Source organism: Emiliania huxleyi (genome assembly GCF_000372725.1).
Source record: "Emiliania huxleyi CCMP1516 unplaced genomic scaffold EMIHUscaffold_342, whole genome shotgun sequence".
Classification (NCBI taxonomy): Eukaryota; Haptophyta; order Isochrysidales; family Noelaerhabdaceae; genus Emiliania; species Emiliania huxleyi.
Genome location: NW_005199430.1, coordinates 92,119 through 112,502, shown reverse-complemented (window position 1 = coordinate 112,502; position 20,384 = coordinate 92,119). Strand labels below are relative to the sequence as shown.

Genomic DNA, 20,384 nt, shown 5'->3' with positions numbered 1-20,384 from the left:
CCCCCGGAGGCTCCCCCGGCAAGGGGGGCGGGGCGAATGGCCCCCTTAACTTCTGGGGCCTAAATGGGGCCAGCAAGAGCCTTGTCCATGGGAAATGCACATTGGCCCCGCCGCTGCAGAACTAAAGTCCATTCTGCCGCTAGGGGATGGACCGCAGGACCGGGGGCATGCGGCACGAGGACGAGAGCTGTACACACGTTCCACGGCCCCGGCGCCCCGGCGCCGCCCCGCGCCCCCGGCCCCCCAGCCCCACCCCCCACGCGCGCGATCCGCGCGAGATGTTTGAGCAGCTTTGACGTTTGAGCCACTCGAGTACTAGATCTAGCTAGACACCCCGTTACTAGAGCCAACGATTGTCACCGTCAGCGGGTCCTGAGTTTTTGCTGGGCGGAGGTTCGCTGATGAGGAAAGTAATTCCACCGCAAGACAGAGAGAGAGAGAGAGAGAGAGAGAGCGTGCTGTGAACACCTCGAAGATCTAACGGCGCCGCTTGAACACCTCGAAGATCCGCGTCGATCATGGCGCTGGAGCCATCATGGACGCTCGTGGACTCGGCGGGCGTCGTCCACGTGGTCGCGGGCAGGTCCGCGCTGTCGCAGATGTTCGGCAAGAACACCAAACCGACCTACAACAACATGCTCGAGCTGGTCGGCGAGGGTTCGCGAGGCGTCGTTGGCTACCTTTGCAAGGGCGGCTGGCGGATGCTGCGCGAGCTACCGTGGCTGCAGCACAAGGAGAGCAAGCGGATCGTGCCCGTCGTCGGCTCGGCCGCCCAGTTCCTTCAACGTGCAGCAGCCGATGCCGACATGGCGGGCTTCATCTTGAACGGCGGCAAGGCTAGCCAACCCTTCACTCGACTGATCGCACGGCCCGGCGCCAGCGGCATGCGATGGACCGGCGCCGGCTGGGACCGACTGCACTTCGCGCCGCCGGCGGCTCTCCTGCTCGAGCACGGCGCCAACGTCAACTCGGTGCAAGCATTCATATTCGCGCGCCGCGGCGCGCACACACACATGCCAAGTCCCAAGTGCCCTCTCTGCACACTGCAGCTCTGCCTCCCTGCACGCTGCAGGCTGTATTTAAAAAGAGAGTTTGCAGTTTCGCCACCGGCCCACCGCACACCAGCCACCAGCACCACCGGCACCGGCCTAGGGCCACGCCGCACGCGGCAGCTCTGTGTCTAGACCCAGAGCTCACGCTGAACCTGCTCCTATTCCATCTCCTAGTAGAGGTGTCCGTTTTTATTATTTAGATCTACAGTATGATCAGCATTGCAGACCCGAGGGACCATGTGGAAGACGGCTAGCTAGTGCTAGTCCCCCATCGCGCATCGGGAGGACGACCCCGGCTAGTCGCCGACCACACCCACAAAGAACCCTGCACAAAGATCGCAAGGGCGGGGACCTGTTCCTTTTTTCCCATCTCACAGTACGAGTAGAGAGGTGTCCGTTTTTATTTATTTAGCATGCACAATGCTCATATTACGGCAGTCCGGCAGCCTCAGTCTTTAGGAGGGGGGGGAACTTGCAACTTTTGGAGAGGGGACGACGCATGCGATGCCGACAGCCACACCATCTCCCCCCCCCCCCCCCCTCTCTCCGCTCGCTCGCAGTGTGGTCTCTGGTCGCGCCGCCGCCGTGCGCTCTCTCCCTTTCGAGAGGTCTCCTAGGCACCCGGGTGCCCGGCGGGGTCTAGGCACGGCGAGAGTCCACTAACTTGGCGCGGGCGAAGGCCGCTTCCACGGCATCGGCAACCGGGGCGGCTGCGGTAGCGAAATCAGCCATGTCCATTAAAACGAGCGCCTCGCGCGTAGCCTCCTCGGCAGTCGGCGCAAGCGTGGCGATGAACGATGCGTAACCCGGCGCGTGCTTGGCGCAACCGTTGAAGATGTTCCGGTTGAGCCAGCCGTGGTAGGGCGCAAGAGAGGCCTCGTAGGCGGCGCTCATCGCCTCCCTGTACCGCTTTGTCGCTGCCGCGGCGTCGACGGGCGCGCCGCCGGCGCAAACACCTTCCATCCACATGCAGATGAAGCGGAGGGAGCGCGAGAGCCAAGTGAGCCCGATGGCGGCAGAGGGGTCAGCCAGCACCGCGCTCTTCTCGGCCGGCTTGTGGCAGCCAGAGGCGACCTCGTGCGAGAGCAAGCGATCGACTCCGTCTTGCAGCGAAGCGGTGTCCGGGGCCGCCGCTGCTGCGGAGGCTGCCGCGCGCACTTTCCGAACGTTGCGCGCGTCGTTTTGGGCGGCGAAAGCCATCGACGGCCCGAAGCTACTGAGCAGCGGGACGAGCGACGCCTCGATTGCGCTCAGCAGCGCCGCGACGTCTCGCAGTTTGCCCGACGGTGCCAGGGCACCCCTCAACGCCTGGGCCCCTGTCGCGAGGAGAGTGGCGGGCGGCGCAACCACCGGCGCTGGCGCCGGCGCCGGCGCCGCACTCGCAGCAGCAGCAGCAGGGACGAGGTCTGACTCCGCGGACGTGGCGCCCTCGGGGAGAGCCTCTGCCCTGGCCTCTGCGGGCTCTTGCGCCGCCACAGCTCCCGCGTCCGCATCAGGCAAGCTGGGGGCTGGCTCCCGCGCGGGCGTGAGGGGCGGGGCGCGGACTCGCGGCTCGTGCTGTTCCACACGCGCCTCCTTCTCGGCGGGCGGGATGGATGCCTCTGGAGGGAGCAGGGGCTTCTCCGCCGTGCAGTGTGCCCTGCGACGTGCGAAGCGGTGGCGGGTTGGCTGGGGAGAGCCGGGGGGGGGGGGGGGTGCAAGTCGGTCTGCCACGAGCGGGTGGGGGGCAGTCGAAGGGGACTCCGCGCACCAAAGTTGCCGGCTGCTCAAACCGGCAACGAGAGCGAGGACAGCCCCGAGAGCCAAAAGCGAGAGCGAGAGCGAGGAGGTCAGGCCGGAGCTGGCAACGAATGCAGCGATGGCGTCCACGTCGCCGTGCAGCCCGTCGAGGAGGAGCTCGACGCTCGCGACATCGACCGAGGCGCTGTCCGGCAGGCGGCCCGGCGCCGCCGTCGCGGCGCCATCGGCGGAGCATGAGAGCGCGGCGAGCACGGCCCCCAACGCGGCGAGAAGAGCGGCCAGAGGGGCGAAGCCGGCCATGCCTCCCGACGGGCGGGTGGGGGGCACTGCAGTGCTTGCGACCGGCGGCTGCCGCTGGCGCAGCTCCACCTCGAGCTGTAGGCCGAGGAGGCCGCTGCTCGACGGCACCTCGATGCCTGCGCTCGAGGCGGGCGGGCAGGGGGGAGGGGCGGGGAGTTGGGTAGGGTATACTTAGGAGGGCCGGGGCAGGGGAGAGGGGGGGTGGGGGGGGGGAAGGGAAGAGGGTCCGGGAGGGGCGCGACACGGGCAGGGGCACGGCTAGCGCCTGCAGACGCGGCTTTGTTCGCTGTGGCCCTCGCTCGCTTGACGGCAACCTTCATGGCCGCCTTCATCGCCGCCTTCATCGCCGCCTCCGCCTCGGCTGCCGACTCTCTCTTCTGTGCGCCGTCGCTGCGCCTGGACGATCCCACCGCCCCGAGCGAGATTTGTCCGGCGAGCACCGCCTCCCCCGTCACGGCGCAGACGAGGAGGGAATTGCCTGCAGGGCTTCGGCAGGTGTGGACAGGGCGCGGTGGATGACGCAGCCGACTCGCACGGTCCGGGGAGGGTGCGGGGAGGCCGAGCGGCTCGGGCAGCCTCGCGAGCGGCAGCCGCGGCGCACGGTGGGAAGGGGAGGGCTAGGACGGGCGGGCGGGGGCCGGGTGAACCCGCGAGCGTGAATCCGCGCCTGCCTCGGTCATGTAGCGCACTCCTGGCTTGAGCGCGCCGGCGGAGCGGGCGAGGAGAGTCGTTCGCCTACCGCACAGACCAAGGAACGGGCGCTGAGAGAGGGATGCTCTCGGACTGGCGGCTCAGAATATCTCAGAGGTCGGGGCGGAGCGGGCGCCTTGTCGCGCTTGCCGGCTCCGCCTGCCCCGCCGTGTCGCCATTCGCCATGGCACCCTGCGCGGGGGCGAGGAGGATCACCGCGTCGTCCGACTCGCCTAGCCCGCCGGCCGAGAAGAGCGGGGAGAGCGTGAGGAAGTCGACGGTGATGCTGTGGGCGCGCATGGCGTCCGAGACGACGTCTGCGCCGGTGGCGCCTCCAGACGGCGAGTACTGCTCACATGGCCAGGCGCCACCTCTGACCAGCGCCTCCATCCACCGCTGGCCCTCCTCCGCCCCGGGGCCGCGAAGGAGGAGCGTGCGGGCTTCGCCGGGAGTATCGATCCGCAGGCAGATGCCGTCGTCGGAGGGTTCGAGCGACACTCGGGCGGCGACTCCCGTGCTTACACAGACCATCTCGACCGCCTCGGCGGGCTCGACAGCGTCGTGGTCGCGAAAGATGAAGAGAGTCCCACCACACAGGATAATGTAGCGCCGACGCCAAGCCCAAGTCTGCAGCGCGCGGCTGTCGTTCAGCTCAACCGAGCGGCTCACGGTGCACACCGCGCGAAGGGAGTTTGCATCGACTCCACGGGCGCCGCAGGCACGCGCCAGACCGAGCGAACGCACGCGAGTCGGCGAGATCGGCGTCGGTATGCAGCCGAACACGGCGGCGCCATCGTCGCCGGTATCCATACATGTACTGTGTGGGTGTATTTTGCAGTGGAATCTGACTGCCGGTAGGTACACAGAGGTCCTTATCGGCGGTCTTGTTTTTTTTAGAGACGCCGTTCACGCGTTTGGCTTCTGATGTAACGCGATCCACGCAGGCGCGTGCGAAACTGCACCGAGCTGGCACCGAGTCACTCTTCCGCCAACCCCAGACTCGGTAGCTCGGTCTCTCGCGAACGGCTCTCCCCGGCGCGAGCCCTCTCTGCCCGGTCCACGCGGGCATCCAAAACCCCGAGTGCTTTTCTTCCCCGTACGAATCCCCACCAACACCCAGTCTTCTGATCCATGGCCCCTCTACGTCCCTAGCGTGTGCGCTCGCGTTGCCCTCCGACGGCCACGCACGCGCCGTCATGGCTCATGCCGCCGGAGGGCAAGCCGGTCGCCAGCCCTTGCAGTATTCCGCAACCTTGGCCTTGTGCGCCTTCTTATCGTCCTCGCTGATGAAGGAAGCGTCGAACGAGTTGAGGGCGAGCTGGACGCACTCGTCAGGCGACAGGCCGCAGTCGCGCACGGTCCGCACATAGTTGGAGGCAAGAAACCCATCATATGCGCTCGCATCGCAGGCGCGGCCGGCAGCGCTGACGTTGCCCATGAAGAAGTAGGCTGGGTCGTCTGAGTTGACCGTCACCTTGACGCCCCGGCTGAGCAGCTGGCGCACGGCGTTCTCGCCGCAGAAGAAGCGCGGGTACACTTGGAGCCGGTGGTTTGAGCAGGGGCAGACAGTCAAGGGCGTCTGCGCCTTGACGAGCCGCTCCACGACGGCCGGGTCCTCGAGGCACCGCACGCCGTGGTCGACGCGCTCGATCTTCAGGTCGTCGAGCGCTTCGGTGATGTACGACGCATCCCCCTCCTCGCCCGCGTGCGCAACGCAGTGCAGCCCCGCCTCGCGCGCCTGACAAGTGAGGCGAGGTGCGCGGCGCGAAGGTGGGACGAGGCGGCGTTACGTGACGCGCCTTGTCGTACGCGGGCTTGAAGCGACCAGGCCGGAAACCGAGCTCCGCGTTGTCCATGCCCACCCCAAGGAGATCGGGCGTGTACACGGGACTCTTGACTTCCATGTACGGCCTCGCGTCCTCGAGTACCTGCAGCGCCTCCTCGACTGAGCGGTCGCGAAGGAAGCAGAGGATGAGCTTCCCGTCGACGCCCAGCGTCTTGCGGCCCTCCTCAAGCGCCTTTGTCAGGCCGGTGATCACCGTCTTGAACTCAAGGATCTTTTCGCCGACTCCGTTCGGATTGAATTTGCCCCCCGCCTTCCCTTCGGGGTTGAAGCCCTCGGCGGTGACGCCCGACACGTCTGTGTAGCAGTGCGTCTGCGGATCAAAAAAGATCTCTGCATGCACGACGCCATTCTCGGCGGCCCGCTCGAGATAATCGTACATCATGTCGTAGAAATCCGCCTCCTTCCGCATGACGCCGGAGCACTTTCCGTACTCGATGAGGAACGGCACGAGTGAGGTGAACTCGCGGCGTGCGGCAGCGCCCTTCTCTGGATCAAAGGCGTCGAGATCAAGCCCGTTGCGCTTCGCTATGGCGTACGCTCGCGCTGGCGTGAGCGAGCCCTCGATGTGCAGGTGCAGCTCCGCCTTTGGCAACCCCGCCACAAACTCGGGCATGTGGCGTGCCGCCGCGAGCGCAGAGTCGCGATCCAGCAGTCCACTTTTGACGGCGCGCAGATCGGGAGAGCTAAAGTCCGGGCAGTCCTTGCCGAACGCAATGTTGGAGTCCCACAGGCTGGCGCGAAGCTTCTCGTCCTCGTTCCGCACGTCGGCCATGGGATCTGGCGTTTGCGGGGGATAGCGGACGGAAGAGTCGCTCAATCAAGTGTTAGGTAAAAACGGGAAATTTTGTTGCCCCAGCCGCCAGCGCCACCGCCGGCCGGCTTTTTCCAGTCCGCGCCAGTCCGCGCCCTTGTCGTGCCAGAAAGAAAGAAAGAAAACAGACAACCCGAGGGAGGGATGGGAGGACGGCACGCCGCCACCACACAGGGATTTTAAGGAGAGGTGAGGAGTGTGGTGCTAGCCGTCGCCCACCCTAACCCTTGGTCGTCTGCCTCTTTCTATCTCCCTTCGCAGTCTCTCGCCGATTCTCGCTGCAACCTTCATGCCACCTCGCGGTCGTCCCACTCTCGTCGTTCTCCCTCCTGTCGCTTCCTCCTCTGTCGCGTCGCTCTCGTCTGCCTCGTCCTGCGACGCCGCCGCCGCTTGCCGCTCCCTTGTTCTCGCGGCTTCTCCCGCCTTTCGGCGCAACTCTGCCCTCCTCGCGGCATATTTTGGCCCCTCGAGTTTATCGAGCTCATCTTGTCGTGCCAGTGCTGTGAGAGATGCTGGTAGACCCTAAAAGAATTCTTTCGACCGCAAGTCGTAGCGACTCCACGTTTGTGCCGACAGCCCGACGATGATGGCGCTGGAGCTGCGCTCTGACGGCGTTGCGTTCCTCGCCGCATCGGCGACGATGGCGGTGCTAGTCGAGGGCCTCAAGGTTCTCGCAAAGGCTGGCGTCTACCCCACCACCTTCACGCGGAAACTGCTGCACATGGCGGCCGGGCCCGTTTTCATCCTGACCTGGCCATGGTTTGGTAAGCAGCCCTCGAGCGCTGTGTGGGCGGCCGCCGTGCCCGCGTGCATGACCGCCAAGTTCGCGCTGGTTGGCGCCGGCCTCATCCAGCAGGACGCTGACGTGAAGCTGATGAGCCGTACAGGAGACCGGCGTGAGCTGCTGCGCGGGCCACTCCTGTACGGCGCCGTCTTTTGCGCCGCGACGGTCCTCGGCTTCCGCAGCGCCACCGCGGGCGGCGCGCTCATGGCCCTCTGCGCCGGCGACGGGATGGCGGATGTGATTGGCCGCCGATTCGGCCGCCGCCACAAGCTTCCGTGGTCGCCGCAAAAGTCGTGGGCGGGCTCCGCCGCCTTCACCGCCTCGGCCTTCGCCGGCTCGATGGGCGCGGTGAGCCTCTTCCACCACTGGGGCTGGTCCAGCAGCGCTGCCGCGGACCTCGCCCTCCCGCTCCTCGCAGCGAGCGTCGCCGCCGCAGCCGCAGAGAGCCTGCCGGTGCCAGAGATCGACAACGTGGTCGCACCGCTGTGCTTCGCCCTTGCCATGCGTGCCCTTGCGCCGCCCTAGTATAGCGGGCTCGCGGAGTGCAGTGAGAATGAAGAAAGGAGTGTTTAGTAGGAGTTACAGCATAGCTGGGAGGAATTGGAGCAGCTGGAGTGCCGTATGCACATGTGCATGCACATGTGCATGTCCCGCGCCTCGCCGCTAAGTTTGCGGCACGCCCCGCACCGACTCCTCCCTCGTTTTTTGTCCGGAGTGAAAAGTAAAACGCGCTTCGGTACTACCGCGAAGTGCCGAACTTAAGGTAAGGTAGCTTGAGTTAGGGAGCTCTTTTCCTCTTGCCAAACTCCTGTTCTAATGTGCCTAACTCCTGCTACCCACCTCTCGGTCCCGCCGGACCGGCACACGGGCCCCGCGGGCCCCACTGGAGCGATTCTAAGATCAGGTCTGCCACCTCCCCGCTGGAAAGTGAAATCTAAGTTTCAAATCTCGAATAAATCTCGAAGCACACTTGAATGCTCAGGCAACCATGACCTCTGCAAGTCGTCTGACGTCACGATCCATGTGCACAACTGTCTCCAGAACGAGTGGCAGCGCGCCAACCATGGCTTCTCCGAGCCGTGGGTGTGCATCAACATCCCCTCCGTCGTGGCCGTGCTCAACAAGACTCGCGCACCAGGCGCCCCCTACCAGCAGCGGTCGATTGGCCTCGCGCTCAGCCAGCTCGCCAAGAAGGAGCCGGGCAACGTGGTGGTGAACCGCAAGGCTCGCTTCCTGGACTGCGCGCAGGGGCAGACCTACCACCAGGACCCGGAGACGCACGAGCGGCGGCCCGTGCTCGAGGGCGACGGCTACGCCACCAAGCCGTGCGGCTGCTGCTTCATCCGGCGCGAGTACCTGGACAAGCTCGGCGCGCTGCGCAACGAGGGGGACGAGGGGTCCGAGGCCGACCAGCGCTCCCTCGCGCCGACCGGGTTCGATGCATTCTACGAGTCGCTCAAGGACGGGACGTGGGCCGGCTACGGCTCCTTCAGCCCGAAGTGGCTCTTGCCGGCGCCCCGACGACAGCCGTCGCGCCACCGCTGATGGAGGGGCGGTCGGCGCCGCTGCCGCCGCGCCGCCGGTGGGAGGGGCACTGGTGGTGGCCTGGGCGGCCCTCCGCCGCCGCTCGGGGCGCCCGGGCAGCGGTGGCAGCCTGCCGCCGCACCACTTCGAAATGCCCGCTGACCACTTCGAAATGCCCGCTCCGGCGGCCCGCCATCGGCGCTATTCTTTTTCTACTAAGCAAAATTCAGCCAATTGAGGAAACTGAAGCGGGCAGGCTGGAAGCACGGAGGGACGGCCGATTTCCGCCCAGTGGCAGGCCTGATCTTAGAATCGCTCACTGAGGCATCTCCCTCCTACGTCCTACGCTACGAGCACCTACACTCGAGTACGAGTGCCTACGCTACTAGATTCCTACTCCTCCTCCTCCTCCTCCTCCTCCCCCTCCTCCTCCTCCTCCTCCTCACTCGCCGCACCCTCGTCGTCCGAGTCGGCGCCGGCGCGCTGCACCATCAGCCCGTTCGGACCAAAAAAGAAATCAATGGCGACCGCCATGCTGCTACCCCGTGCCTAACTGCTGCTACCCCGTGCCTAACTCAGTGCAAAGCACCTAACCTAACTCAAGCTACCTTACCTTAAGTTCGGCACTTCGCGGTACCAGGGTAGCAGGTGGGAGGAGGGTCCGGTTGATCGGTTCTGGCTCTGGCGCCTTGCGCTGTCTGGTCGCAGTGGCAGTCAGTCGTGTGCTGTGGTACAGTGGCAGTCGACAGTGGTAGTCCAGAGCAACGCATGTCGCATCTCGATAGCTCAGACGCGTATGCCGCCGGTTCCTCCAAGACCAGAGGAGGCCACCGCTGCCGATCCTGGCGTCTCGAGGTGGCGCGGCTGCAGCTGTGGCCGGAGGCTCCACCGCCGCCGCCGCCGCTCGACCTCATCCACGGCTGGGTCCACCGAGGCAACGAGCGGATGCTGCGGCGCCTCCTCGAGGAGCGGCAGCCTCGCTGCGTGGTGGAGCTGGGCTCGTGGTGCGGACTATGCACAACGCTTCTCTGCGAGGCGGCTCCACGCCTCGCTGTTTTCGCCGTGGACCTGTGGGACGCGCCGCACCTCTTGGCGACACCGTCACAGCGTGAGCAGTACACCTGCGACGCGCAGGCGATGGCCATCCTCCAGGCCGGCGAGCTGCACGCGGCCTTCCTACACAACCTGTGGCCGCACCGCACGCGCGTATTCCCGCTGCGCATGCCCACTGGCGACGGGCTGGCGGCGATCGCGCGGCTAGGAGCTCCCGTCGATCTTATCTATGTCGACGCCGACCACACCTATGCCGCGGTGCTCGCAGACTTGCGGGCGAGCGCGCGCCTCTTCCCCGACGCACTGCTCTGCGGTGACGACTGGTGCTGGGCCGACGTGCAGCTCGCTGTGGCCGACTTCGCGCACGAGCGTGGGCTCCGGGTGGTGTCGCACCCGCGCGAGAACTGGTGGTGGCTTCGGCACCCGCGCGAGGAGGCGGTCGTCGTCTGGGAGGGCGAGGACGGAGCAGGGGCCCGGGGGGCAGCGGCGAACGACGGTCGCGAGGGGTGGGACGCGTGATCGTTCAATACAAAATAAAGGCGAGAGATGAGATGGGGACGGGAGCACGACTAGCGCACCAGCCCCACCAATATATGTGCTTACACTAACGTGCGAGTGTACGTGAGATTTTACGAGCTCTGGAGCTCTGGCACTGCCACTGGCCACTGCCCCACTGCGCACTGGGCATCGACCGGGCTCCCCGGGCCCGCCGTCTGGGGCGTGGGGGCGTACGGCGAGCGCAGGCCGCAGCGGGGGGCCCTCTCGCCGAACGCGTGTCCAGCTCCGCTTGTCCGCTCGTCGAAAGAGTTAAACAAATATTATTCGAAATATTGCACATCGCGATAGGCGTTAGGCGTAAATGAGTTAACATGCACTTCGCCTTAGAGATAGTCCCAACAAAAAATTCGTCGTGCATGGCACTCTGACTCTCGCCTACATTCATGAATGAAATCGCTCCTGACCAGCCCTGCGGACTTAGTCAGCGTTCTATCAGAGACTCTAACGATGTAGCATGTACGAAGCCTTCATCCCTTCATCCTTCAACAAAGGGGCTTGACCTTGGCATGCACAACGATGGGGCGCATGCTCTCCATGGTCTGTGATCTCATGAGGGGCTATGATCGTGCCGAGTCGGGGACATGCTACTTTGTCAATGCCGTCGTCGCTGGTCGCAACGCGGCGTCACACCCCTGGCATTCCCGGGGCCTTGAACGTGTCGTCCGTCGGAGCATCCAGCACGACGGTGCTCTTGGAGATGCCGGCTCGCCGTTTGTACACGTCGATGAGGGCGAACGCGCCCCCGAAGGCAGTGACGCTAAAGAGCGGCACGCACGCAAGCACGACGACCCGTTCGCCCAGGTCGGCGCGGCGCTCGCTCAGGCCGGTGTCGCTCAGCAGGTCGTTCGCGGCGACGCCGACGGGGATGATCAGGTTCTGGCTCACCACAAACAGGTTCCAGCCGACGAAGAAGGCCATCGAGTTGGTGAGGAAGAAGCGCTCCATCGCCTCGCGGTCCGTCTGCATGCTCGTGTCGAGCTGGCCCGACTCGCCCGTCGCAACCAGCCAGGCGACGCACAGCAGCACCAGCGCCGCGCACAGCGCCACGTTCGCGACGATCACGCCCGCAGAAGCGGGCGGGGCGCTGAGGCTGGGGAAGGCAAAGGTGACCCAGTCGCTGCACGCGCAGCCGGTCACGTAGGCGAGCACGCTCTGCACCAGGTTGGAGAGCTCGATCGCCACCGCGCCGGCCGGCCCGAGGTGGGCGTCGATCTGCTTCTCGAGCTCCTCGAGCCGCACCGAGAGGAGCGCGCCGGCGAAGGTGAGGAAGCCGGCCGAGATGAAGGAGATGTGCCCGTACGAGCCGGCCGCCACGCCGAGGAAAAGATAGTCGTTGGCCGCGTGGTACCACAGCATCATGACGACCACGGTGAGCCCTCGAGACAGCATCGCCAGCACGTCCTCCACCCAGTCCTCCACCCAGTCGATCAGCGGCCCGCTCCCCCACTCGACCTCGGCGACGAACGGCTTGAGCAGCGTGATGAAGAGCGCGGCCGCGACCGTGCATCCGCCCGAGAAGCCGAGGTTGAGTGCGGTGCACCCGCCCGCCTCCTCCACCTCGCAGCCCGACGCGGCCCGCACCTCCGCGAGCTTGAAGAGGGCGGTGTTGCCCGCCGCCCATCCCACCACGTAGTTCATTATGCTCGGCACGAGCGGGAGCCAGAGACCGGATCGCGCACCCTTCCTGCCGCCGACCTGCTCGGCCCGCTCCATCCTGAGCTCGGCCAGGTGCTTGCACAGCCCTGTCAGCGGCAGCAACACGAGCGTGTAGAGGGCCCATGACGAGGAGGAGGCCGGAGGCGTGCACTCGATGTCGTCGTACCCCAGCCCGCAGAACCACGGCGCCATCAGACTGAAGCAGTAGATGGCGATCGTGTCCGACCAAAGCTTCGACACGACGTAGATCAAGGCATTTGCCACAAAATCGCCAACGCATTCAGAGGCCCCGCGGAGGTTGGCAGCGCACACACGGCCGCACATCGCCCAGTCAGGAGGGCATGTGCACAGCGTGACGGCAGCCGCCGCCGGCATTTTGTCCGGTGCGTCTGCTGCCACTGCTGCCGCTGCTGCCTCACGGACTGCACCTGCCGCTGCAGCTTCCGCTGCGGCGACGCCAGCAAGCACCTCGTCGTCGACGTTTGGGAGGAGGCGCTGCTGTAGAGCGAGCATCATGTTTCGACGCCGAGATTCGAGCCAGAGCTTCGAGCCGAGCAGCTTCGAGCCGAGCAGCTTCGAGCCGAGCAGCTTCGAGCTTTTGCACGCGATATGCTCGCGATACGACTGCGTGCCAGCAATCGGGGGAGTACTTTTCTTTTCGAGCTCCGAACGCCAATGTCAAGACCCACAGTGAGTGTGTGTGTGTGTGTGTGTGACCCACACTACAGTGGGTTGCGGGCATTAAGAAAACAGGATTCCGCGGCACGCCGCCGTTTCTAAGCCTTTCTACAGCCCTCATCCACCCCTCGCCGTGGTTTCTTAGCTCCGGCCGGCACTCAAGCCATTTCTTGTTGGTTTTCTAAAATCCTATGGGTCGTCCAGAGTATCGACCTCTGGCTTGTCAGCCAGCCCCACTTTGAGGGCGCCATGAAGTACAGCGATCGCCACCTCGCTGGCCTCTCGGCAGGCCCCCCCGACCGCGTCGAACTCATCGGCGCGGGCTCTCTCGGCTACGGGACCGGCCCCAGCTTCGGCTGAGGGCTAACAAGCTGCCGAGCCCAAATCACTGTGAGAGTCGTGATTTCTTGTTGGTTAATAAAAATCTCTCTCTCAAATTCTCTCTCAAGCCAGAGCCGGCCCGAAGGAGTTTTAGGTAAGAGGTAAGCTGCGGTCCGCGAGGGCGATGCCAGAGTCTGCCGCCGAGTCGGCTCTCTGGATGACGAAGACGCACACACGCCTCCATCCACTCCACTCAGAACACCGCAGACTTGGAAAGTGACAAGTGCGCGCGCCGCAGGCGAAGAGAAATTTTGAGCTGGGGCTCCCATTCACATTCGTGTCCGGCCTTTTCTCGGGGCCGCGCCTGCTGCGGCGCGCCGTGGTTTCTTAGATTTTTGCGGAAATCGCTCAACACGAGCTCATGTATGTATGTCATAACACGTAGTCGTAGAGGATCGAGGTGCACGCTACCGAAGCAGTGTCGTCCCCCCTCTCCATCATCTCACTGGGAGACGTCGGCGGTGGTGGCGGTGTGACCGATGAGCTACACCAAGAGGAACACAGGAACTCGTTTCAGCGGGGTCCGGGATAGTCAGATGCACTACCTCACTGGTCCTGAGACCTCCTTTGCGAACTTACAGTGGGTTGCGGGCATTAAGAAAGCGTCGCATTAAGAAACCACGCCGAGCGATTTCTGCAAAAATCTAACAAACCACGGCGCGCCGCAGGCGCGGCTCCGTCCGAGAAAAGGCCAGACACGAGTGTGACCACGGGAGCTCCCAGCTCGTCAAAATTTCTCTTCGCCTGCGCGGCGCGCGCACTTGGCATTTTGCAAGTCTGCGGTATTCTGAGTGAGCGGTGTGGATGGAGGCGTGTGCGTCTTGAGTCGGTGGCAGACTGACTGGCTGGCGGCATCGGATCCGGGACCGCAGCTCACCTCTTCCGACTATCCGGGGCCGGCTCTGAGACCTACATTGCTTGGGAGTTAAGAAACCAGAAACGGCGGCGTGCCCGCATCCTGTTTTCCGCTTTGCCGCCTTCCGTAAAAGATGTAAAGCAGCGACACGACCGCCGAGTATGATAGCGCCGCCAGAGGCGACGCCGTTGCGCTCTTTGCGCCCAAGAGCGGTAATTGTTCTCCTCGCCGCTGGAACCCTGCTCGTCCTATCATCGCGGGCTAGGGGAAACCGCCAGCTGTTCGACACGTCCTTCGACGGCAAGCTGGGCGAGTATTTGGATGGCAAGCTCGACGGTGCGATTGACGTGATTGCTTCATGGCACCGCGACCGCTATCCTGCTGGCGACAAACGAGAACGGGGCGAACTGAAGCGGCGCGCAATCACTAAAAGACACGCCGCCCCTCGCGCGCTAATATCCTTCTCCGTCACAGGATCACGATTCAGCTGGACCTGCAAGAGCCCGCCTCGTCGGGCGGCTTCTGCTTCGTGCTCGACCCACCGCCGCACGAAACCGCTACAGTGACGTGCTTGCACCGGGTGAGCGCTCGCACAGACCCACCGGCTCCGGCATCCTGGACAGGCGTCCGGGACCAGTCCCCCCCACCTCCCCGTGCAGGGGGAGCCCTGCTGCCACGGTGGGAATATGTGGCAGTACAAACCGACGACGCAGATGAAATGCGGAAGCCCCAAAGTGACCCTGACGTCTATCGAGGACATTGTCTGCACGGCCGAGGGGTACGAACAGTCGGCGATGGCGTCACGAGCGCCGTTTGGTGCATCAAGAAGCCTTGAGTGGCTCGACGGATGGTGCCCTTGAGTAAGCTCGACACTACAGTGCATGCATGCATGATACAGTACGATTTATGATGTGTGTGTTGTGCGATGCCGGGTTCGGTTGGGAGGCGGATCGAGAGCGTACTGCGCGCGTTGCGTGGCCATGTGCGCGCGTTGCGCGGCCTGCGCGCTCAAATGGTCAAACATACCCCTCTCGCCCGATTTGGTACTTTGTTTGTGGGGTTGCCGATGCCCCCCGCGGCGCCTGTTGCGCGGTAAGGCCTGTTTTCGCTGTTGGTGTTGTGCACAGAGTAGCACAGGACTCTTTTTTTTCACTCTTGAGCGCGATTATCGGCGCATGTTTGAGTGACGTACGTGCGAGATTAGCCAAAAACTGCGGCGCCTAGCTCGCTATACTTCCCACTCGTGCTCCGAGACCGATGCAGCGCGGCCAAGCAACGGCTGAGACTCGCCGCCGCCGCTGTGTCGCCGCCCGCCGCAATTTGCCGTCGCTGACGGCCACGACGCGGGCCGATCGTCGGTGGCGTCGACTCGCGGCGAGCGGTGGTTGTTGGGCGGCGCGTGCTGCCCCGACTCGTTCGCACCTACAGTCGAAGTTCGTCCTGAGCCCGACCGCGCAGAGGGAGCGGCTTTGCCGGCGCGCCGCGGACCGGCAAAGAAGCCGAGGATGTTGGCGGCGCGGTTGAGCCAGCGAGGCGGCGGCTCCAGCCCGAGCTCGGCGCACGCGGCCGCGACCCAGTGGTGACAGTTGTGCTCCGTGATCTCGTAGTCGTCCATCGTCCACTCGAGGGTCGCGAGCGCGCGCAAGGCCTGGTGCGAGTCGTGCAGCTCCCGCTTGCTCACGCCGAGGGGCAACCGGGCGCGAAGCGGCAGCGAAGCTGCCATCGACCGGTCGGTGTGGTACGGCGGGTGCCACGCCACGCCGCAATCCCACTCCAGCTCGCGTGACCGCCAAGCGGTGCTGGCTGCCCGCGTCACCTTTCTCGAGGCAAACGGCACAGTCACCTCCGCAACGCCGCCGCCGCCGCTCTCGTCGACGCCGCAGCTCGCGTCGCAGCCGGCGTACGACGGATCGCCGAGGTGCCCGCCGCCTAACTGCGCCAGAACGAGGGTGAGGAGCCGTCACGGTGCAGCCGCCCTCGCCCTCGCCATACACCGTCTGCCTGGCTGCCGGTCGTAGGTGTACTCGAGGCCGTCAATCTCGAGGCCCGAGTGGTAGACGCCGACCCCCATCGGGTGGCCGCAGCAGCTGTTCCAGCACGGGCAGAGATCGTACACGGTCAAGAAGGCCGCGCCCGCCTCCTCCTCCCGCCACGCCGGCAGCAGCGCCGTCACGCCGCCGTCGCTGTGCGCGGGAGGCAGCCCGCAGGGAACAGGAGACGGCGCGGCGGGCCGCCCCTCTGGCACCCGCCCGCTCAGCCACGAGGCCGAACGGCGCAGCGGCGTGGCAGGACCCGATAGTGTGCTCTTCTCCACGGGTGCGGTGCGAAGGCCTCGCGTCTTCGAGGGCGAGGCGCGGCCCTCAACGACGACGTGGCCCCTCGAGTTGAGGAAGTAGCCGCTCGTGCGCTGCCGAAGCGCCGCCGGCGTGACGTTCCGCCCAGCCCTCGGCGCGGGCGGGAGCGCGACCTGGTTTCTCCGCAGAAACCATGAGGTCTCTGGCGAGGACGTCCTCGGTCCGTTGGGCGTGCTGGCATTGCGCCGCAAGAACCACGACTGCTGGCACTGGCGCTGGACGGCGGCGTCGATGTCACCACCCTCGTCGAGCAGCCCGCGCCGGCGCCACATGTCTTGCAGCCACATCTTGGCCGCGCCAGCAGGCATTTTGTCCACGGCGCGAGGCCGGTTAGAGTCGGCTTACCCCGGCGCGGAAATAAAGCGGCCATTCCACGCTGGCTATGCCGAGGGAAGCTGCGCGGCTGATCCACTAGAGTGGATAGGGCAGCACGCTGGAGGCGCTCCACCAGTGCGTGGAGCCACTTCGACGCGCAACTGCGCAAAACCTGTAACGACCAGATGCCGGTGGGCGGGCGCACGCAGATCGCGATTGACCTCGCTGATCTGGATGCATGCGCGCCGCTTGAGACATGGGCTAGCTCCCGGGAAACCGGGCCCACACAAGTAGGAAGTGGTTACTGAACGTGTGGGAGCAGTGTGCACAGTCTAGGGGTCCACCGTGTAAATGTGGACCCTTGTACGTGCCTGTCAGTGGACAGTGCTACCAGAATGTGGCGCGGACCTGTGAGATGTGCATGCACCCTCCGCTCCGGGGTGTGTGCACGCTGGCGAGACTGAGGGCGGGAGCCGGAGTGAGGAAGGCGAGACGGGCGCGCGGGGGCTGCCACACGTGCCGGGACCGAGCCGATGGCTCGCCCCGGTGGGCGGAGGACGGGACTCTGGGAGTGAGGCCGGGCGAACACACATGAGGTGTATCCGTGTACGTGCGTGGAGTACGGTGGTGTGGGTCCGTGTTAGCTCCGAGTAGAGGGGGCGTTCTGCAGTTAAGGGGAAACCCGGTACACGGAACTAACCCTCGGAGACCCGTGTTTACTTTACGGCCCTTTCCCTGCGAACGCGCACCCCCCACAGGGCTAGGGCTCTCTAGCCCGCAACCCGATGCCAATCATCTGGCCCGCTGGGTGCGCTCCTTAGCTCCCCGACCCTGGATGTGAGGTTAATGACTGCACTCCAAGTGCTCCAAGGTCCTCCCCCCCAGCCCTAGCTTGGGATCGTGAAATCCCTGTGTGGTGGCGGCGTGCCGTCCTCCCATCCCTCCTTTGGGCTTTATGTTTTGTTTCTTTTCTTTTTTAGCTTGGGTGATCCCCATGTACTTTCTTTCTACACAACGCGATTAGTGTGTATGTGAAAAGGAGAGGGCAAAGAACCAAAGATACAAAAACAAAGCAAAGAAGAACAAAAGCCGCTCTCCGAAGCACCGGGCACGACACGTGCGTTGCGTGCATGTGACACGTACACGTATCTCGAGGTTCTCGAGGCTGATATCCTAGCTTTTGGCCGCATTGCCTTCTCTCTCCACACGTCTCCACACACATCACATGCCTCCAACATGCAGCGCTGATCTTCTTCACGTTACATGGACCCACATCGAAGTTCCTCCCTCCAATAAATGACCTAAGTTCCCGCCCGCCGCCGCCACGGGGCTCTGCCGGGAGCGCCCACGGTCAGCAGGGCTCGCCCGCGCTCTCGGCCGTCTGCGCTTGCGAGCACGCGGACGACACCTGGCTGAGCGGGACGACGATGGTGTTCGTCTGCGGAGACGGGCTTGGGCTGCCCTGCCCCTCCTGCTCCCCCTCGGGGTTCTCTCCTCCGTCCAGAAGGGAGAAGTCGTCCTCGTCCCCGATGCTCGCCTCCCATTCGGAGAAGGTTACACTGCGGCAACCGCCCTTGGGGCGAGTCCGGTGGGCCGCCACCGACGCGGAACGTCGCACGGCGCGCCATGCCTTGGCCACCTGCGCCATGCACGACCACGGCGTCGTTGTCGCCGGCGGCTTGAGCGGGCCGCAGCAGCCCGAGTCGCGCCGCGAGCGCGATTCCTCCAGCGTGCATCCCGTCGTCCGGCGCTCAGGAGCGTCCTCCGCGAGCAGGAAGAGCGAGCCGCAACTCTGGTACGATAGCCGGGCGAGCTTGGTCCACGCGTCGGCAGGCAGCTGCCATTTGATGCAGCCAGCCTGCTCGTGAGCGACGTCGACGTGGGCGGAGCAGGTCCTGCGGGGCGAGGAGGCGGGCGAATAAGCCACACCGCACACCGCACACCGCACGCACTGCGCCTCGTCGCCCGCTTATGGCTCAATACCGCAGATGCTATACCGGTCCATACTTCCCGCCACCTCATGCATGCACTCGCGCGTCATAGAGAGAGAGGGCAGACATGATGCTCGCCGTTCAACCTACACTCATCTCGCTCTCCCGGCTGGCGCTAAAGCCGTACCCCGCCCATCTCCGTGATCAACCACGCTCTAAGCATGGCCCGCTGAAGAGCACACGAGAGGTGAGCGCACCCAGACGGCCGCGAATCGTCGAGCCACATTTCAGGTCCCTCTTGGTCCTTGGCTGTTCCTTGTGCCGTGACTGGATAGAGCGATCGCCGGGCTCCAAGACATTAAAGGCCTATTTCCAGCTTGGGGATTTGCGCCGACCGTGCGTCATTGGGACTCGTGGCGCCTCCCAGGCCCGCCGCAGCGGTCCCATGGGTACCTGCCGTCCGTACCGGTCCACGGGCTGGCCCTGGGCACATTCGGACCGAACTCGCTGCGCAATCCGGTCTCGGTATTGCTGTCGGCGGCCGGCAGCCCTCGGGGGTCGAGTCGCAGGATGTCGCAAAACTTTGCCACACGTGCTCGAGCGTCGAGCTTCCGGTGTCCCCAGTCGCAACTACCTCCGGCGAGGTGGCTGACGTTGCACAATCACATCGGTGGCGCATGCGGAGAGCACCAGTGCTCTTTCGGTGGGCTGTCGTGGGGTGGTGCACGACACGCATTGAGAGGAGCCGAGAGAAGCAGCGGCTGTGGGGCTTCCACGGCTGCCAAAGGGTGGTTCACGACTACTCTGAGCAGGGCTGTGCTTTGGTGGGGTTGTGCTTGAGCATGTGTGAAGTGGGAGTGCGTGCCGGCGGTGTCTGTGGGTGAAACGGGCGTGTATGAGGCCGTAAGAGCCGTGGTATGAGCCAAAGTGGGCTGCATCACCCAAGGTAAGGACGGTTTGGGACAGCTCAGACTTGATACTGATGGGACTGGGCCAGGTGAGCGACAGAGAAGGCGAGGTGGTGAGCTGGGAAGCCACTTTGTCGGCACCTGGACGTGTCGCGATGAACTGCCGAAAAGCACCTTTTGCGGCTGTTGCTCGAAACTTCGGGAGACAAGGCCTACATATTATGACTGCATCGATGCGCCTGGTGCATGAGGGCTGCGGGTCGGGACATTTCACGGTCGGTGGCGCCGGTGATGGCCTCCGTAAAGCCCTCGCAATCGCCTCGGATGGGGTCCACCGGAGACAATCTCGAGCCCTCTCCGTGGCATCACGAGCCGGTGTGAGCTTGCAGACCCAAGGTAAGTGCGGTCTGGGATGGCTCAGGCGTGCTACTGACGGGCCTGGGCCAGGAGGGCGACAGAGAAGGCGAGGTGGTGCGCTGAGAGGCTGGAGCGTCCGCGTGTGACCGTGTCGCGATGCAACTGCCAAAAAGCGTTGTTTGCGGCTATTGCTCAAAACTTCGGGAGACAAGGCCTACATATTATGACTGCATCGATGCGCCTGGTGCATGAGGGCTGCGGGTCGGGACATTTCACGGTCGGTGGCGCCGATAATGACCTCCGGAATGCCCTCGCAATCGCCTCGGATGGGGTCCACCGGAGACAATCTCGAGCCCTCTGCGTGCCATCACGAGCCGGTGTGAGCTTGCAGACCCAAGGTAAGTGCAGTCTGGGACGGCTAAGGCTTGCTACTGATGAGCCTGGGCCAGGAGGGCGACAGAGAAGGCGAGGTGGACCCCTCCGCAGCTCGTAATAACACGTTTTTGCCAGAGAGAGTCGCCGACCAGTTACACGCGTCAGCTAATAGGCTATTTGCGGTCTACACTCGCGCTCACTGTCGCTACATCTGG

The 20,384-nt window shown here is 64.6% G+C and overlaps 6 protein-coding genes across 6 annotated transcripts; 2 read left to right on the top strand and 4 right to left on the bottom strand.

Moving 5' to 3' along the window:
- Positions 1 to 1,691: 1,691 nt before the first annotated feature.
- EMIHUDRAFT_117458 (hypothetical protein) lies at positions 1,692 to 4,592 on the bottom strand (the record flags this gene model as incomplete). The annotated part of the gene is made up of 3 exons (XM_005773210.1): positions 1,692 to 2,691; positions 2,803 to 3,208; positions 3,974 to 4,592. 3 exons carry the CDS (start codon positions 4,590 to 4,592, stop codon positions 1,692 to 1,694), a joined length of 2,025 nt encoding a protein of 674 aa, XP_005773267.1.
- Positions 4,593 to 5,223: 631 nt separating this feature from the next.
- Positions 5,224 to 6,235, bottom strand: EMIHUDRAFT_43297 (hypothetical protein; the record flags this gene model as incomplete). The annotated part of the gene is made up of 3 exons (XM_005773209.1): positions 5,224 to 5,520; positions 5,573 to 5,830; positions 5,912 to 6,235. Coding segments are annotated over 3 exons (879 nt in total), but the record flags the coding sequence as incomplete, so codon positions are not given.
- Positions 6,236 to 7,007: 772 nt separating this feature from the next.
- EMIHUDRAFT_369009 (hypothetical protein) lies at positions 7,008 to 7,818 on the top strand. Its single transcript, XM_005773208.1, has one exon. The coding sequence runs from the start codon at positions 7,023 to 7,025 to the stop codon at positions 7,746 to 7,748; it is 726 nt and encodes a 241-aa protein (XP_005773265.1). The 5' UTR covers positions 7,008 to 7,022; the 3' UTR covers positions 7,749 to 7,818.
- Positions 7,819 to 9,515: 1,697 nt separating this feature from the next.
- EMIHUDRAFT_241782 (hypothetical protein) lies at positions 9,516 to 10,319 on the top strand (the record flags this gene model as incomplete). Its single annotated transcript, XM_005773207.1, has 1 exon — positions 9,516 to 10,319. The coding sequence occupies one exon, from the start codon at positions 9,516 to 9,518 to the stop codon at positions 10,317 to 10,319; it is 804 nt and encodes a 267-aa protein (XP_005773264.1).
- Positions 10,320 to 15,157: 4,838 nt separating this feature from the next.
- Positions 15,158 to 16,591, bottom strand: EMIHUDRAFT_117453 (hypothetical protein; the record flags this gene model as incomplete). The annotated part of the gene is made up of 3 exons (XM_005773206.1): positions 15,158 to 15,351; positions 15,418 to 15,858; positions 15,922 to 16,591. 3 exons carry the CDS (start codon positions 16,589 to 16,591, stop codon positions 15,158 to 15,160), a joined length of 1,305 nt encoding a protein of 434 aa, XP_005773263.1.
- Positions 16,592 to 17,637: 1,046 nt separating this feature from the next.
- On the bottom strand, positions 17,638 to 18,824 carry EMIHUDRAFT_444622 (hypothetical protein). The gene is made up of 2 exons (XM_005773205.1): positions 18,787 to 18,824; positions 17,638 to 18,493 (listed from the first exon to the last, which is right to left on the bottom strand). The coding sequence occupies exons 1-2, from the start codon at positions 18,813 to 18,815 to the stop codon at positions 17,950 to 17,952; spliced, it is 573 nt and encodes a 190-aa protein (XP_005773262.1). The 5' UTR covers positions 18,816 to 18,824; the 3' UTR covers positions 17,638 to 17,949.
- Positions 18,825 to 20,384: the final 1,560 nt, after the last annotated feature.

Coding starts and splice junctions, on each gene's coding strand:
- EMIHUDRAFT_369009 (XM_005773208.1), top strand. CDS start 7,023: ATGATGGCGCTGGAGCTGCGCTCTGACGGCGTTGCGTTCCTCGCCGCA.
- EMIHUDRAFT_444622 (XM_005773205.1), bottom strand. CDS start 18,815: ATGTGGCTCGACGATTCGCGGCCGTCTGG. Junction 18,494..18,786: donor GACGATTCGCGGCCGTCTGG/GTGCGCTCACCT, acceptor CTCGCCCCGCAG/GACCTGCTCCGCCCACGTCG.